General features: G+C 40.8%; 5 protein-coding genes across 8 annotated transcripts in view; 2 read left to right on the top strand and 3 right to left on the bottom strand.

The window, feature by feature from the left end:
* Positions 1 to 1,908: 1,908 nt before the first annotated feature.
* Roc1a (Regulator of cullins 1a) lies at positions 1,909 to 4,067 on the bottom strand. 4 transcript variants are annotated; one of them, XM_026819114.1, is made up of 5 exons: positions 3,925 to 4,067; positions 3,725 to 3,770; positions 3,501 to 3,622; positions 3,326 to 3,416; positions 1,909 to 2,283 (listed from the first exon to the last, which is right to left on the bottom strand). In XM_026819114.1, the coding sequence occupies exons 1-4, from the start codon at positions 4,015 to 4,017 to the stop codon at positions 3,327 to 3,329; spliced, it is 351 nt and encodes a 116-aa protein (XP_026674915.1). In that variant the 5' UTR covers positions 4,018 to 4,067; the 3' UTR covers positions 1,909 to 2,283; position 3,326. The 4 variants fall into 4 exon arrangements, with proteins under 4 accessions (XP_026674915.1, XP_026674918.1, XP_026674912.1 ...); XM_026819117.1 differs by having other exon boundaries at positions 3,725 to 3,752; positions 3,925 to 4,062; XM_026819111.1 differs by lacking the exon at positions 1,909 to 2,283 and adding an exon at positions 2,829 to 3,208 and having other exon boundaries at positions 3,331 to 3,416; positions 3,925 to 4,064.
* A 353-nt stretch (positions 4,068 to 4,420) lies between these two features.
* On the top strand, positions 4,421 to 5,648 carry lsn (vacuolar-sorting protein SNF8). The gene is made up of 2 exons (XM_018036253.2): positions 4,421 to 4,502; positions 4,658 to 5,648. Exon 2 carries the CDS (start codon positions 4,790 to 4,792, stop codon positions 5,543 to 5,545), a length of 756 nt encoding a protein of 251 aa, XP_017891742.1. The 5' UTR covers positions 4,421 to 4,502; positions 4,658 to 4,789; the 3' UTR covers positions 5,546 to 5,648.
* On the bottom strand, positions 5,635 to 8,155 carry LOC108631416 (coiled-coil domain-containing protein 18). The gene is made up of 7 exons (XM_018035330.2): positions 7,952 to 8,155; positions 7,808 to 7,883; positions 7,278 to 7,746; positions 6,224 to 7,214; positions 6,035 to 6,163; positions 5,796 to 5,957; positions 5,635 to 5,722 (listed from the first exon to the last, which is right to left on the bottom strand). Exons 1-7 carry the CDS (start codon positions 7,987 to 7,989, stop codon positions 5,695 to 5,697), a joined length of 1,893 nt encoding a protein of 630 aa, XP_017890819.1. The 5' UTR covers positions 7,990 to 8,155; the 3' UTR covers positions 5,635 to 5,694.
* A 144-nt stretch (positions 8,156 to 8,299) lies between these two features.
* On the bottom strand, positions 8,300 to 11,430 carry LOC108631466 (RIB43A-like with coiled-coils protein 1). The gene is made up of 7 exons (XM_018035417.2): positions 11,289 to 11,430; positions 10,973 to 11,113; positions 10,676 to 10,803; positions 10,343 to 10,583; positions 9,488 to 9,715; positions 9,223 to 9,329; positions 8,300 to 9,138 (listed from the first exon to the last, which is right to left on the bottom strand). Exons 1-7 carry the CDS (start codon positions 11,409 to 11,411, stop codon positions 8,997 to 8,999), a joined length of 1,110 nt encoding a protein of 369 aa, XP_017890906.1. The 5' UTR covers positions 11,412 to 11,430; the 3' UTR covers positions 8,300 to 8,996.
* A 1,883-nt stretch (positions 11,431 to 13,313) lies between these two features.
* LOC108631698 (uncharacterized) overlaps positions 13,314 to 15,804 on the top strand; it is a 49,677-nt gene continuing 47,186 nt past the window's right edge. The window contains exon 1 of the mRNA XM_018035817.2: positions 13,314 to 14,387. Coding sequence (XP_017891306.1) covers positions 14,039 to 14,387 — 349 coding nt within the window. The 5' untranslated portion in view covers positions 13,314 to 14,038. The remainder of the gene's footprint in view (positions 14,388 to 15,804) is intronic.

Genomic DNA, 15,804 nt, shown 5'->3' with positions numbered 1-15,804 from the left:
AAATCGTCGAACGTTCGAAGGAATAATTATCCCAACGAGAGTGGAGCGTAAAGGAGCCGTCCGAAGGGTCAGTGGCGGTTCTCTTTCCCGACCTAATTACAAGGAGCTTTAATGAATTTTCGATATGCTCGTTGCACGCTACGTTGTAGCATCCTGATAAAAAGATGCGGTAAAAACGGGTGAATTATTTGGTAGCGGTCGATAATGATGAAGTGGTAATGGCCACGGAAGCTGAACAAAACGCGGAAACATCGACGGAAAGAAATGATAAAGAAGGATATTGACAGAGCAACTACCAGACAAAAACTGCCTAAGGTCGGGCAATCCTCAGGAATGTATTTAATTCGATTGGACTCTCTCGCCATCTGTACAGGACGAGGAGGGAGAAAGTGAGGGTGGCAGAGCAGCCTCGCAGCTGAGGGTGAGGGAACTTCTGTTTCCAGCGGAAATGAGGCCTTCGTGATTCGTATTCCCATACTCCGCTGCCCTTTTGCCACTTCTGCCGAACTCTCCCTCGAGCATCCTCTAGCCTCCTGTGTCCGTTCCCCTAATCGATGCCACTGTCGCTCTCTATCTCAAGAGTGATAATGCAAATCGTATTTATATTCCATCTCTCGATGCCAGACAAATATTTTATTCGAGCGCAGTTACTCGCGTGTCACGCGTAAAATATGTAGCGACTACAGTTCATCGAGATCCACTTGTCGCATTATATTATTCAATAATATAGTACATATCCATTTTCCTCAGCTGCTTTTCGCCATCTCTCCGCTATAAACATTCATATAAATTCCGCCAGACTCTCGCTATGATTAAACGCACGGTTGAAAATAATCGAACAGCATTATTATCATCGGTTTTTCGTTTATTGCAATTCACTGAAACGCGTGCTTCTGCACGCAGCGACATGAAACTTTAAACGAATTCCGTTTTTATGGTATCGCTACCGCGACTGCATGGAAATAAAAGCTAAATAAAAAGAAAATAATAAAAAGGAGAGGAGTGCGGTAAAACGAGAAAGAAGGAGGGCGTGACGCGGGAAAATCAGAGCTGGAAAGGCTTACTAACGCTCCCTCCCAGCTTTGGTGAATGTCGCTTGGTCTCCAAGGATGTAATTTTCGCTGTATGCCCGGATTAGAAGCCAGCTCGTCGGGGGCTCCGCCTACTGCTTGATAAGTATTGCACCATACCTCTTGAATACACTAGAACTGGAAAAGGGATTGAGATGATCTCAAAGCGATCGATTGGCTTCGACGTGACGTCATGGGTCACGGCGATAGACGGCTGTTATGTCTCGTTAAAAATCCGTATACCGTAATAGCGCGGATTAATGATAAGACCGTACGGGTGGGGCAACCGCAACTTGTTGAAACGTAAAACCTATTATTACGATACCTGTCGTTTGCTACTTCAGTGAAATTGATTCTGCTTAACACCTCGAGAGAAAAAGAGGAATTTCCTCATCGGTTTTCCCGAAGACCCACATCTTCAGGAACCAATAGCGACATGCGCGCTTTTATGTGGGATTGCGCAATGATTTCAATATCATTTAATACGCGAACCAAATTTTAGATGACGAGTTATATGGAAGTTATATTATTTTGAAAATTTTGAGACAATACCGGATGTTACGAGTTTCAATGAAATCAATATCTATTTAAAGTACAAAAATTGTTGATTAGAAAAGTGAATGACGTGCCCGAGTCTTCAAGAACTGAAAGGACAAAACTTTTGCTACGCGGTGTTTTTTCAAAATCAGGTAGACGAATCATTGAGAGATGTGGTAAAAAATAAATTTCACGGTAATCTCTTTTAAACATCATTAAAAATTACGTGGCAGCTGGTAGGCACGATTTTAGTTCTTAAATTATCGTAATAGGTGGCTAAAAGAATAGATAGGAGAAGTTATTAATTATTACATGAAATTCCTTTATTTAGGGCCTTAAGACTAAGTTACATTGTCATTAATGCATAACCGACAAAATAAGAAACTTTAGGTCATATTTTACAGGTACAGCTTTTGCTGTTCGAGCTCAATATGCGCAGCAGTGGAAAGCATATAATGCTGATGCGATAACATCTTTTTTCAAAAAATTTTAGCTCGTTACTCCACTGTCCATATGCTGCCACGACGCTTAAAAATATGCCACTGATTTTTCCAGTGATACTTTAACCACAAATTGTTCATTTGTCTTTTATTCACATACATAGTTGAACTTTCATCGACTTCGGTATTTTGGATGGTTCAGATGTCTGTGGCAGCCGACACACATAGTTAATGACATGTTGAAACGTAAAACCTATTATTACGATACCTGTCGTTTGCTACTTCAGTGAAATTGATTCTGCTTAACACCTCGAGAGAAAAAGAGGAATTTCCTCATCGGTTTTCCCGAAGACCCACATCTTCAGGAACCAATAGCGACATGCGCGCTTTTATGTGGGATTGCGCAATGATTTCAATATCATTTAATACGCGAACCAAATTTTAGATGACGAGTTATATGGAAGTTATATTATTTTGAAAATTTTGAGACAATACCGGATGTTACGAGTTTCAATGAAATCAATATCTATTTAAAGTACAAAAATTGTTGATTAGAAAAGTGAATGACGTGCCCGAGTCTTCAAGAACTGAAAGGACAAAACTTTTGCTACGCGGTGTTTTTTCAAAATCAGGTAGACGAATCATTGAGAGATGTGGTAAAAAATAAATTTCACGGTAATCTCTTTTAAACATCGTTAAAAATTACGTGGCAGGTGGTAGGCACGATTTTAGTTCTTAAATTATCTTAATAGGTGGCTAAAAGAATAGATAGGAGAAGTTATTAATTATTACATGAAATTCCTTTATTTAGGGCCTTAAGACTAAGTTACATTGTCATTAATGCATAACCGACAAAATAAGAAACTTTAGGTCATATTTTACAGGTACAGCTTTTGCTGTTCGAGCTCAATATGCGCAGCAGTGGAAAGCATATAATGCTGATGCGATAACATCTTTTTTCAAAAAATTTTAGCTCGTTACTCCACTGTCCATATGCTGCCACGACGCTTAAAAATATGCCACTGATTTTTCCAGTGATACTTTAACCACAAATTGTTCATTTGTCTTTTATTCACATACATAGTTGAACTTTCATCGACTTCGGTATTTTGGATGGTTCAGATGTCTGTGGCAGCCGACACACATAGTTAATGACCATACCTGAAACAAATTGAAAATTTTACTTAGACACAAATCCGTGTACATACAACTTTTATTACACGTATGAAAGTGCTTCCTCCTCCAAAGAAAGTTGTGCATAATATGTTGTAGATTGTACTCACTTCTGAAACTCCCACTCTCTGTTATCAAGCGGGCAAACTTGCCGAGTCTTTAGCCAACGTGAGATGCAATGGAAATGGAATGCATGCTACACAGAGGAGTGTCAGAAAATTGATTAACAATTATTTAATTTTTCCTCAATGTATATCATAGAAATAACTATGTTGCTTACATTACACACACCCCAAGCTACAGTGCATTCCTCACTAGTGGCTGATGCTTGATTCGCTTGACACTCAATGCATAAGTCCATTATATGATTGCGGCAAATTGCACAATTATCAACCACAATATCTATAAAATAATAAATCATACAATCAACAATAAACATAATGGATATTTACATACTGTATTGTAATTGAAGTTATTTATGCAATAATTTTTCTGAATACGTACCCCATGCCCACAGAGCTACAGCATTCCACTGAAATAAAAAAAAAGGCTGGTTCTTTATTAACCACTATAAATAAGCTGTACAAATGTGTATGACAAAATTTACGATGCTAAATTGAGGTTAGGATTTACGAATCAATACTTTAAAATGAAAGGAATTCACGCGAATTTTATAAAATGTATCATTTGGTTCTGCATTTCACCTTCTTCACTTCAAAACGTTTCTTCTCTCCTTTACTACTGCTCGAAGTTGGTAAATCATTTTCTTCATCGTCAATTTCCATTGCCGACGCCATGTTCAAATTTTGATATCTGAAGCCAACTGATATTTAAGGGTATAAAGGAGCGACAGAGTCGGACAAATATGTCAATTCCAAATTGATTTTGGAGGCCTTGCGCGGAGAAACTGAGAAATTACGATCTGTTATAAAGAGCAATTTTTCCTGTATTTAATGAATTCGCTAGTATTCATTTAAACATTAGCTTTAATTTAGGCATTAATTCATTAAAATCCATTCAACAGAAACAAAAGGTATCATGTTAAAGTTATGTATTTAATTACATATAAGAAGGATAAAAATTGATGTAGAGTACAGATATTTGTTAAACAAATATTTTATTTGTATCATAATGCAGAGAGAATTCCCTCTGTAGCGAGCATCTTTGTTAAACTGTTCGAAAAAGGCCGCTTATTCTTGTATAATACATACAACCAATCATATTGTTTCAACAGACTGTATATTCGCGAGCACCGTGAGGACCATCGTAATATACATGATACGTAAGCTAAATTTTTTAAATTATTAAGCATTTTCTGTACGTCACAAATCGTTGCATATCATTCTAATGAACATTTTGACTTTTTACGAAAATTATGTTGAAAAATGAAGGAATACATATTGTAAAAAGAATACAGTGTTGATATATCGATGCCAGGTTACAGCATTAGAAGAATTGATTGACGTGACAGTTGCCCGTATCGTTGGTAAATTGGCTTGAAAAGCATTTTACTTTTGTATCGGTGGTGTTTTCTTATAATCTGTAACACTACACGAAGCGTATTACAAGATGAGGCGAAAGGCAGGCGTTGGAGCGATTCAAAAACAGAAGCTAGAACAAGAGAAATATAAAGACAAGGGGACGGAGATCCAAGAGAATCAGTTTGAGCAAATGACGAAGCAAATGGATACATTCCGCGTCAATCTAGAGGAATTTGCCACGAAACATAAGAACGAAATTAAGAAGAACGCAAGATTTCGGCGACAATTTACCGAAATGTGTGCGTCAATTGGCGTGGACCCTTTAGCCTCTGGAAAAGGATTCTGGTCAGTTCTTGGCATAGGAGAGTTTTATTATGAGCTTGCTGTCCAGATTGTTGAAGTTTGCATGGCTACGAATTACAAGAATGGTGGCCTGATATCGTTAGACGAATTGAGAACAAGATTGATACAAGCAAGGGGAAGACGAAAAGAACATCAGGAGATAACTAATGATGATTTATTGGCTGCAGCTAAGAAGCTTAAGATCTTTGGGAATGGATTTTCTATTGTTCCCATTGGAAGAGGAAAATATTTAGTTCAGTCCATCCCTGGTGAATTGAGCATGGATCACACTGCTGTATTACAGCAAGTTAGTCTGTCTGGGAATGCATATGTTTCAAAGTCTATGCTGTGCAAGGAATTGAAATGGGAAACAGACAGATCACAGAAGGCCTTAGATCACATGGTGAAGGAAGGACTGGCCTGGTTTGATGAACAAGGAGAAAATGAGATACTGTATTGGTTTCCCAGCTTATTTACTGCCTGCATTGTATCTACAGAGTAAGCCTAATGTTCACTTCACTATAGATAGGAATTATTGAAAACAGAAAAAGTATCTGTAGTACGAAATGTATTTTTAATGTAAATAAATTTATACACTCTTGTAATATTTACATAGTTAGATATGTATTATAAAATAGGAAAGAAATATTGTCATCTAATTTCGTTTGGTTCATTAAATCTGAAAAGAATTAAATTTTGTTTAGTACGGTATTAATAACAATTACCGATATATTTATATGATAAGCACACACCGCTGTATGTCTTGTACAGCTTGTTGTGCCAGCTGCTGTTTGCAATTTACTAATTTCTCATTTAATTCGTTATTTTCTTTTTGTAATACATTTATCTTGCTCCTGAATTCTTTTGACCTGAGTTGAAACTTAACTGTTAAAGATTTTGCTTCATCTCTCCATCTAAAATATAAGATAAGATAAACATAAGACTCTACACTCCATACTACTGCACTTGTTCGCATTTCTAAATTACATACCGTTTACTTAGCTTCTGATGAACTTGAACATGATTGATTAACTCTCTTGTCTTCCTATCGTATTTCTCCTGCAATTTGTTTATATGATCTGATAACACTGATTGACAACAATGACATTTACTTTCCACCCTGTAAAGAAATTATTACGTATTATGTTACATGACCTAATACAGTTTTATATTTACCTACGTTATATCAAATTTAGACTTGTCTTTGGGATCATACGGCTTTACTTCATCACTTATGTCATCTTTTAATCTATTTTCTCTTACGTAAGTTGCTTTATGAAGATTATTTTCCAATTCATGAATTTTATTTTCTAGAGAATACCTTTCGTTATGTCTTTTCTGTATTTCAGACTCGAAATCATGTTTCAGTGATTTCAATTGAGATACTAGATTTTCTTTGTCACCTATCGTTTTGGCTATCTGATTCTCTAAGTCAGAATACTGTTTCATCACGTCCTTGTTATTTCCCTCGCCTCTTTTTGTCTGATCCCGTATACTGCTCGTTTGTTGCTGCTCTAACTTCTGTAATTTATCATTTGAAGTTCCTAGTTTATTTTCAAGAATAACAATTTTCTCTTTCAACTGCTGAATTTCTACATCGTATTTGTTGTTAAACATCGGTTCGCCATTGTACATTTGTAACTGAAGTTCCATGCGTTTAGCTCTCTGCTCGTATTCTAATAACTTAATGCTCGAGTCTCTACGTATTTTGCTTAATTCCTCTTCGGCATATTTCAATTCCCTTTTAGTCTTTTCTACTACCATCGTTTTCTCTTTCAGCTCTGTTTTGAGTTCATTGATCTCAGTAACATACTTTTTTGTACTTAATTCAATTTCATCTCTCATTGTTTTATTCAGTTCTTGTATCTTCGTGTCATATTCGTTAGCTATTACATTTAATCTCTGCTCTGATCTGGCCTTCTCTTCGAGAACAAGAGCTTCACGATGTAAGGCCAGATCTTTTTCCCTAACTGCAGACTCTATTAATTCGATGGCTTCTGCCATCTTAGTTTTTGTTTCCTTATCCCTTTCTACTACATTTTCAGCATATGCCTTAACTTCAGTTAACTTTCTCTCCAATTCCATTTTAGCTTTTGCTATATTATTACTTTCTGTTTTAGCATAAGTTAATTCCTGTTTCATTGTTTCTATCGTCAACTGGTTATTCCTGTCTTTTAAAACATAAAAATGATATCCCCATTTGTAACGAATAATTGTGAATATATGTTACTGACCTTTATCTTGAAGACTTTTATATTTTTCCAAAAGTTCATTGTTTTCCTTAGTCAAATTATCAATCTTTTCGTTACTAGCTTGATACAATGCTTGATATCTTACGAAACTATCTCTAGCTTGCGCAAGTTTTTCCTCCAGTATTTTAATAGCTTCTGAATAACTTCCTTTAATGGCATTCGCTTGTTCTTGATAGAATTTTTGGCCCCTTCCATCCTTTCTGAATACTTTTAATTCATCTTCTAAGGCACTTATAGTGTTCAAAGAAATATGCCATAACTGCATAGCCGAATTCTTTTCTGTTTCCAACAATGCAATGCGCTCTTGTAAATTCGCCAGTTCCTTCTTGTACACATCTTGACAGCCGCATTCCTCTAAATGAATACGATTAAAGGATTCTTTTATATCATTAATCTTTTGATTCTCATTTCTTAGCGTTTCTAATTCGGCTCGTATATTATCTTGTTCAACCTGAAATCACCGTAAGTATGTCATAAATAAGAAATTAATTGGTTTCGTACAGAAGTAATACCTTGCATAATTGCAAATTCCTTTTGAGCTCATCCACAATTGCGTGTTGTTCTTCAAATATCGCATCGTGCTTGTCGCTATTGATACAAAAATTTATTTAATAACGAAGCGTACGAGGGAATACATAAATTTTTGTCCTTAGTACCTTCGTTTCTGAGTTTCATAGTGGTCTGCATCGAGCATTTTATCACAAAAATAGTTCACACTTCGGAGTGTCACGTGACGTATAACAACATCGTTAAAAATTAAATAGTGCAATTAATTTGTGTCTATTGTATTCTACGATATTCCAAGTCTAGCATCGTTTAAAGTTCGCCATGTAAGCTGATGTAAACACAAACAATACCCCTTCTTCTGCAAGGAAGAACATGGTTTCACCATCTCTCGGCAGAAGTCGATAATTTGTCGTTACTTTTTATAACGAAAAATGCGAAATTCAGATTTTTAAGCCGCATTGTTAAATCATTGAGCGGCCAAAAGTTTGACAGAGTAATTTGAACCGTTTTATATTTAAATGTTTCCTAGTAAAGTGTTCGAGTTTTCTGAAAATCAATTTCTGACGATTAGTACTAGCGTCGTACCGCTAGATGGTCATATAATCCATAAATTGAACTGAACTTCGTTCTCTAATTATCCTCTGTCTCTTTAATTGTTGTAAATAATTGTGCGATGCAGGATTCAACTTATTCTTTCGAATCCACGTAAGTTTTAATTTAAATCTTCAATCAATTGCAATTTTTATTTCAAAGTGAAGACATTCGCATCTTTCTGTTTCATAATATTGTAAGCGAAGGCAAAAAGCAGGTGTTAGAATAGTGCGAATATCTTTGCTAATGATAGACAAATTTTAATAATTTAACGTAACCTAAATTAAAACTGAAACTCTAAGAAGAATTTCGTTTATGTCTGATGATATCTAGCTTTTAACTATAAGCAATTGTTTTGAGATGAATTTCTATTATAAAAAGCAACTTCTCCTGTATTTATTGAATTCGCTAGTATTCATTTAGATATAAGCTTTAATTTAGGCGTTAATTCATTAAAATTCATTGACTAGAAGCACGGTATCTTTTTAAAGTCGTATATTTGATTACATATAAGGATAAAAGAAGGATAAAAATTGGTATAGACTACAGATATTTGTTAAAAAAATATTTTATTCGTATCATAATACGGGGAGAGTTTCCCCTTCAGCGAGCATCTTTGTTAAATTGTTCGAAGAAGGCCGCAGTCGGCTTATTCTTGTAAAGCACACGATTCAGATAGTCCTGATGGGATTTGTGCTGTTCCGCGAGTTCTAAATTTTCTTTGGCTACTTGCTTCTTAATCTCGCTGCAACCGGACAATTAATTTAATTCCCAGTCTCCCAAACGGAATTGCATACAGTCCGGTGGACGCTGTGCGAAATCTACTTACGCTCTCTTCCGGTCAATTTCCTTCTGATACGAATCCGCGAGCTCCGCCTGGGTGTTCATTAACCGGTCCCACTCCTCGTTTCTCTGCCTCTCCTCGAATTTCATTCGCTAGAAAAAAAAGACGCTTTCCTTGAGTAAGCCAAACTTTTTGCCCCTTTGGCCGTGCCCTCTCACGACCGTGACAACGGCTGGCACTGGTTCAAAACGTTTTCCGGTGGAGGCGAGTCGTTAAAATCGGGCGCAAAACAACCGTTCCATCGTTTTACCTCGATTTCTTTCAACTGGTTTGCTTGCGCTTCCCTGAAAGCCCTGAGCTCCTCGGCAGTCATGCCCTTGTAACGCGTGGCCAGAGGTCTGTGCGGTCCACGGGTACTCTCCGCCTGCTCTTTGGCTTCGGTGAGGAAGTCTCCAGTCACGTGATTGTAGATATCCGCCTTCTTGTCCTCCTCCTCTTGAAGGGCTTCGCAGCGGCGGCGGTACTCCTGCTCCTCTGCCTGTCGGCAACCGAACGAAAAATAGAATAGCCCATCGTTCGACCAAAGCCCGCGTCCAACGGAGCGTAACGACTCTACAGAAAAAAAGTCAAGGACGGGGAACGTGTCGTGAAAGGTGATGAGGAAGCGACTCGTAGATACCGACAATTAACAAGGTTCGTGTGATCGCCGGATTCGCCCAACGACGCTCACCTTCGAGGAAGATATACGTTAAACAAGGAAACGAAACTGATTCATTCATTAATGCTGCGACACCGAGTGAATTTCATCGACGCAGAGCGGTGGCGAATCGGGAACGACAAGATCTCGCCATCGTTGAACTTTGACATTTCACGGTTCAACATTGTTGGTCGTCCGCGAGCGCAGCGAACGAAAGGGGAACTTGAAATCAATTAAAGCGATGAAGATTCATCGAACGTTAATTATCCAAGTTCTCACTTTCTCGTCGTCCGTGAGCATCTAGGAGAGAAACGGTGGAACAACCGGAACCTCGTCGACGCGAGAACGAGATCCGATCTTTTGCGCCGGCCAGAGAATAGAATCGTCAGAGGACGAGATCCTTATCATTTTCTTGCTGTTCCTGTCTCCGCTCTGTCGAGGGATTAACTAAGTAGGAGAAAGCCTTACCAGGGCTCGATTAAATCGCGCGTTGGCTTCGTTCAACCTTCGACGGCAGTCTCGTTCCATCTGATCCAGCGTTCTGGCCCGCTGGTCTCTGGCGATGACGGCTGCCACATATGCATCGTCCGCTTCCTGAAGCTCTCTTTTTACCTGCACGCGCTCGCTCGTTTGCTTCTCGAGCCACCACCTATACTCTTCCCTTTGCACCTTGGAACGTTCCTTCGGATCACCGGCTTCGCCCTCCAATCTGTACAGTTGGACGATCAAATATTTAAAAGCACTCCCCGTCGAGACCATCGAGAATTTCGCACGGACGAAATTGACAGAGACAATATTTACAGCTGCGCGAAACCTCCGCCGATGGTTAGGTCGCGATCGCCTTTCTCCAGATCATAGTTCTGACGATCCTCAGGACGCTGATAACATTTTCTATAGTCCTCGATTTCTTTTTCTATTCGTCGTTTCTCCTAAAAAATAGGACAAGAATTAAACGTAACGTTAGCATCGCTAGACGTGTTGCGAAAAAAACAGGCAACGTTGCGTTTCAACGAACGTTGAAATCTTTAAACGATGACACTGCAAAAGGCGATTAATCATCCGGCCGTTTGTTTTTTCCATAGTTAATTGACAGTTTACCTCTTCTTCTTGTTTCTGCCGTTGCACCGCGAGCTGACTACAGCGAAGCAAATTCTCGTCGAGCTGGGATTCTCGGGCATGTTCCAGCTCACGTTGCTGCTTCTTTTCCTCGACCTGTTTGTCCAAGAATTCCTTGTCTATCTGTAAACGTATTGCAGGTGAAAATCGTTATTACCGGACGTTCCTCAAACGTAGATCGACATAGATCGTTCGTTTATCGCACGGTTATTCGTGTAAACATTTTTGTTTGTTGTGCGACGAGTAATCTACAGTAAGTCGAAGCATTCGCGGAAAACACTTTGACCCGTCGACTCACCCCGATTAATCTGAACCGCGAATTGAATATCCGTTCTTTCCTCTCCGCGTCGGTCTGCCGCCTCCGTTGAATGGAGGCAGCCAATTTTAGGTCCTCCTTGGTCACAGTTTGAAACTTCAACATCGTGCCAAATTCGATTTACTCGAGGACGCAACCGAGAACACCGTGTGAGCTTAGCTGCGTGAATCGCGTGGAAATCGTTACCATGGAGCGTTTGGACGATAACCACGCAGCGCACGGCTCCCACAATCGTGGTTCGATCGTTCCTGTCTTAAACAGAAGCCCGATAATTCCTCCTTATCGTCCGAAATTCGATAACCTCGTGCTCTGCGTTGGATTTGCCTGATCATCTCGTCGATTTTGACGATTCGACGAAACGCGATCGCGTTCTAGTTTAGGCGGCGTTCTATTTGACACACATTCGGATGCCAATTGTCCGGTGGCTAAAAAAGAAATGATCGCACAAGAGAGTCACGTGAAGAACATCTGTTCACAGCCGTAAACATGTGTTGTGCTATCTGTTGATTCGGCGAAAGTGATTACGGATGACTCGTGACTGCGCGATCTTGTATATCACGTTTCTCCCTCTTTCTCCCGAAAGACGGACGAGCGCATCGATCCTGTGTAGGTACATACGTGCACACGCTGCACGGTTTGCGGTATGTCATCGTCGAGAATAAAGAATGAATTTAGAGTTTGCCTCCTTTGATTTCTTTGTGCGAACGTCCGTTTCGCGTGACACCGTGACTCATGGACAAAGTTTCGTTTCGTTTCGCGCGTTCTTTTTCCCCCTTTTCAACAATGAGAACGCGGTAACGAGAACGGGTCACAAATCAAATAAACGTACATATATGTATGAGTATGCACTTAGAACGGTGTCGAAGGCATGGAAGCCGTGACGCGGTTTGTTAAATATATGTTCCAGGCTTAAGTAGTTTCACGCAGATCACGAGAAGCTCGAATAAATCGTCGTGAAAGGCAAAGCCTCTTTACGGCTTCCATCTGGACATTGGACGAAAAGAATATTATATGTTGCTCGCGCACATGTAGCTGCGTGGGATAGATTTTAAGGAAGTAAATCGCCCCGCTTCCTCGTCTATCGATCGCCGCGAGCCGGGCAATTTGTGTCGCTTATTTCTCTACGGATTTTGCACTAGCGACGGCTAATACTCTTAGAAAGTGGAAAAAGGAAGTCGACGATAAAAGGGAAAGACGCTGATCCATAGTGGCAAAAACAACACTACCACCTTTCCCGAATTTATTTTCATTAAATCACTTCGTGACGATATTTCAATATCAATCGTTTTGATGATTCTCGCTTGGCTCTTTCAACGATTAACTCTCATGAGTAATCGAACAACGAATGAATAACGATCTAAAGTTTTCGCACGACGCAAATAAACTTTGCTCCCATCACGGCGTTCTTCAATGCGTCGCCTTGTCAGAATACATTTACGTGATAGTTGCGCTGAATTCGTGGCTAATGATCCTAATTGTTTTTTACCTAATGGGGAAACGCACGTGTCATCGGTCGACCTATTTCCAACGCATCGGCCCACATGGCCACCGATTGTCAGTGCACAAGTGCAGTTACACAAATAATTGTTGTATGATACGCAGAGAAGTTAGAAGAGCGGATGGATCGTTTCTATTTCTATATAAAATTATATATTTACGTAACACGATCTGCTAGAAGATATTATGAAAACAAAATGAAGCGATAAAGTCACGTATTGCGAAACTATCAGTTCTTGCAATAATTCCATTGTACACATCTGTTTCAATTGATCGATTAATTCTGTGTATTTTGTCGGAGTAAGGAAGAAAGACGAGTAGCGAAAAACGTGTAATTGAAGGAAAATTCGCGCGGGAATTCGCGGAAAAAAGCCGTCCAAGTTTTCGCGGTACTTTGCACGAGCGACCTAGAGAGAAGATGCCTCGAAGCGAAGCGAGACTCGACGGCGCCTGCGTGGCCATGTGACGTCATTGGCGAACCGGGCAGCTCGTCCGCTAGACATTCAGTCTCGCCTCAGCATCGAACGAGGTTGAACGTATTTATGGTTTGTGCACGTCACTCGATACATTATCACGGAAGTACTCAAACCTTGAGAGAGTACAAGCATCAAATCCGACGTGAACCAATACGAGCTCGCAGAACAGACGGAATCGCGCGAGATCGTAACAACGTGTTTACGTCAACAATTTGCCAGTCTTTCACCCAGAAGGGATCGCTGAGGTCTAGATCGATTCGCGCTTCGTCAAAGGACGAAAGGTGTAAACTAGAATCAACGAAGAAAGAAAGGAGAAGGGGAATACCGGGGGAATATCCAGAAAAACTAGTTCCCGCCGTCATCCAAACGGACAATTAGCACGCGCTCTCATCTTGTTCTTTTTTTATTTTTACGTTCGCGTTGCAATCGTTACGCGACGACGACGATTGCTCTCTCTTCTCTTGCACCGTTGCAATTAAGGTACTAGTGACAAACACGTGCGGTCGGGAGTGTGCGAAAGGAAGATTTTTCTCGACGAGAAACCAACCAGTCAAATTGACTCGCCCTCTCGTTCAGACGATGCCTCTGTCGTTCGACGGGTGACAATCGTTGTAGAACAGGACATACTAATCGCGATACGCGTTCGTATTCCATTCGCATCAGAGATAGTGCATTCAACGTTCGGGTACGTTACCGCGCGCGTCGACCTATCGTTTCCCTTACTATGCACACTGAGAGGTACTCGACTACTATGAGAGAATGAGCTGCTCGGTGAAGATATCGTGTAGCAAGAACTGGAGCGGATCGCAACGGAGGATCAACTCCCTCGCGGAGGAAACGACGTGCCCTGCGGCTGGTAGTGCGAGCTGCGCCGGTTTAGCGGCCCAGTCGGCCGCAGCGTCGACGTCGACGTCGGCCGCGTCCACGGTGACCACCGGAAACGCTGTGACCCCGAGCACACTGTACAACCAGAGGCTCGCGCCACCGCGTCCCGCCAGATCGGTCGCTGCTAAAAAAGGGGAGGATACCACGAAACTGTTCAAGTACATCGAGGATAACGTCATCGGCAAGAACGGCACGTTCTTCGGACCATTCGGCCGCAGGAAAGGTCAGTGATCAATATAGTCTTTACCCCTACTGCCCTCTCCGAGCCCTGCTACCCCTCGCTCCCGCCAGGAACCCTCACTCGGAGCTTCTTTCTTTCTCTATCACCCGTGAATTTCTCGTTCTCTATCGTCTCCTCTTCCTCCTCTCCCATGGCCGACACAGCACGCATCGGCCGCGACACGAAGAGGAGCGTCTAAGCCTCGTACCACTGGGCTCTCTTACTCTCGTTAAAGTCGTCAACATCGATTCGATTATCAACGAAGAGTCCTATCAATAAAATCGAAGCTTCTCGTAGCTTCGATAACGTCAACTCGTCCGGGTAGGTCGAGGGTAACGCTCTCTTTATTTATAACAAGTTATTTATCAAGGTGGAGTCACTTCTATAAACAGTCGACTCGCTAATTACTTAAATGCGTATGAAAAATTGAGGAGAATGATCTTTTCTAAACCACTTCTAGTGACCGGGATCGAGTCGAATATTCGTCGGGTGGGATCTCCGTCTGTTGTTGTACTCCGTCTTATTCTCTGAACTTCAGAACGTCTCGCCTAAGCATATACCTACACGCCTAGCTATAGAACAAAGACGAACAAGTTTTTCTAGATCCGGGCCGGTATAGCTCTCGCGGTTTCTCGAGCCGGGCGCCTCTGCTCCAAAGTCTGTTTCGTTACACGCTGGACGGACCACAGGATACCTTACAAGTGTACTTGGCGTATACCTTTTGTAACGTGACACTACTTCAGGGAGCGCGGAAACCTCTCGCAAGTAGTATCTTCCAATTAGGAACATAAAAGCGCGTTGGATGCGCTTCGTGGCTACTCTAATCGATAACGCAGAAGTAGATTAACTTGGTTATCGTAGCGTCAACTATTTATTGCTATCACTTTCGGGCGCACGCGTTTCTGCCAGATTCTGAAGAGCACGGCCCCTCACTAGGGTACTCCATTCGTGAAAAAAAACGACGAATAAGCGAACGCGTGTATACATCTACCGGCGTGTGTACGATGCTTGCATAATTAATTCGCGTCAAGTATTTTGCTTTCGAGCAGCGAGTAAGAGAGGGGGAGTAGGTACGTGTATACGTATCGAGAAGAACGAGTAATACAAACATCAACGTAAACATCGATCCTTTCGCGCGATCATTTTTATTCAATATTCAGAAACGTGAATGGCTCGGAACTATTAGCCTGTGGCTTTTGTGAAGGTCGTCCATTTTTCTGGTTTTTACCGAAATTCACCTTTCGGTGTATCTTTCCAATTTTGTCATAATTTACTATCTACACGCACATCAAGGCCTGCTCGTAAAAACGGAAGTCCCGGTCGTTTCCGGTTGTCACGTAACAACGTTCAAGTCAATTTCACTGATCGATACTCAGAATATACTACATGGAAATGCACGAACAATAAAACGATGTTAGAA

The sequence above is a fragment of the Ceratina calcarata genome, unplaced genomic scaffold (genome assembly GCF_001652005.2).
Source record: "Ceratina calcarata isolate Rehan_Ccalc_2016 unplaced genomic scaffold, ASM165200v1 scaffold147.2, whole genome shotgun sequence".
Taxonomy (NCBI): domain Eukaryota; kingdom Metazoa; phylum Arthropoda; class Insecta; order Hymenoptera; family Apidae; genus Ceratina; species Ceratina calcarata.
Note: the sequence above shows the minus strand (reverse complement) of the source record. Positions and strands in the feature narration are given on the sequence as shown.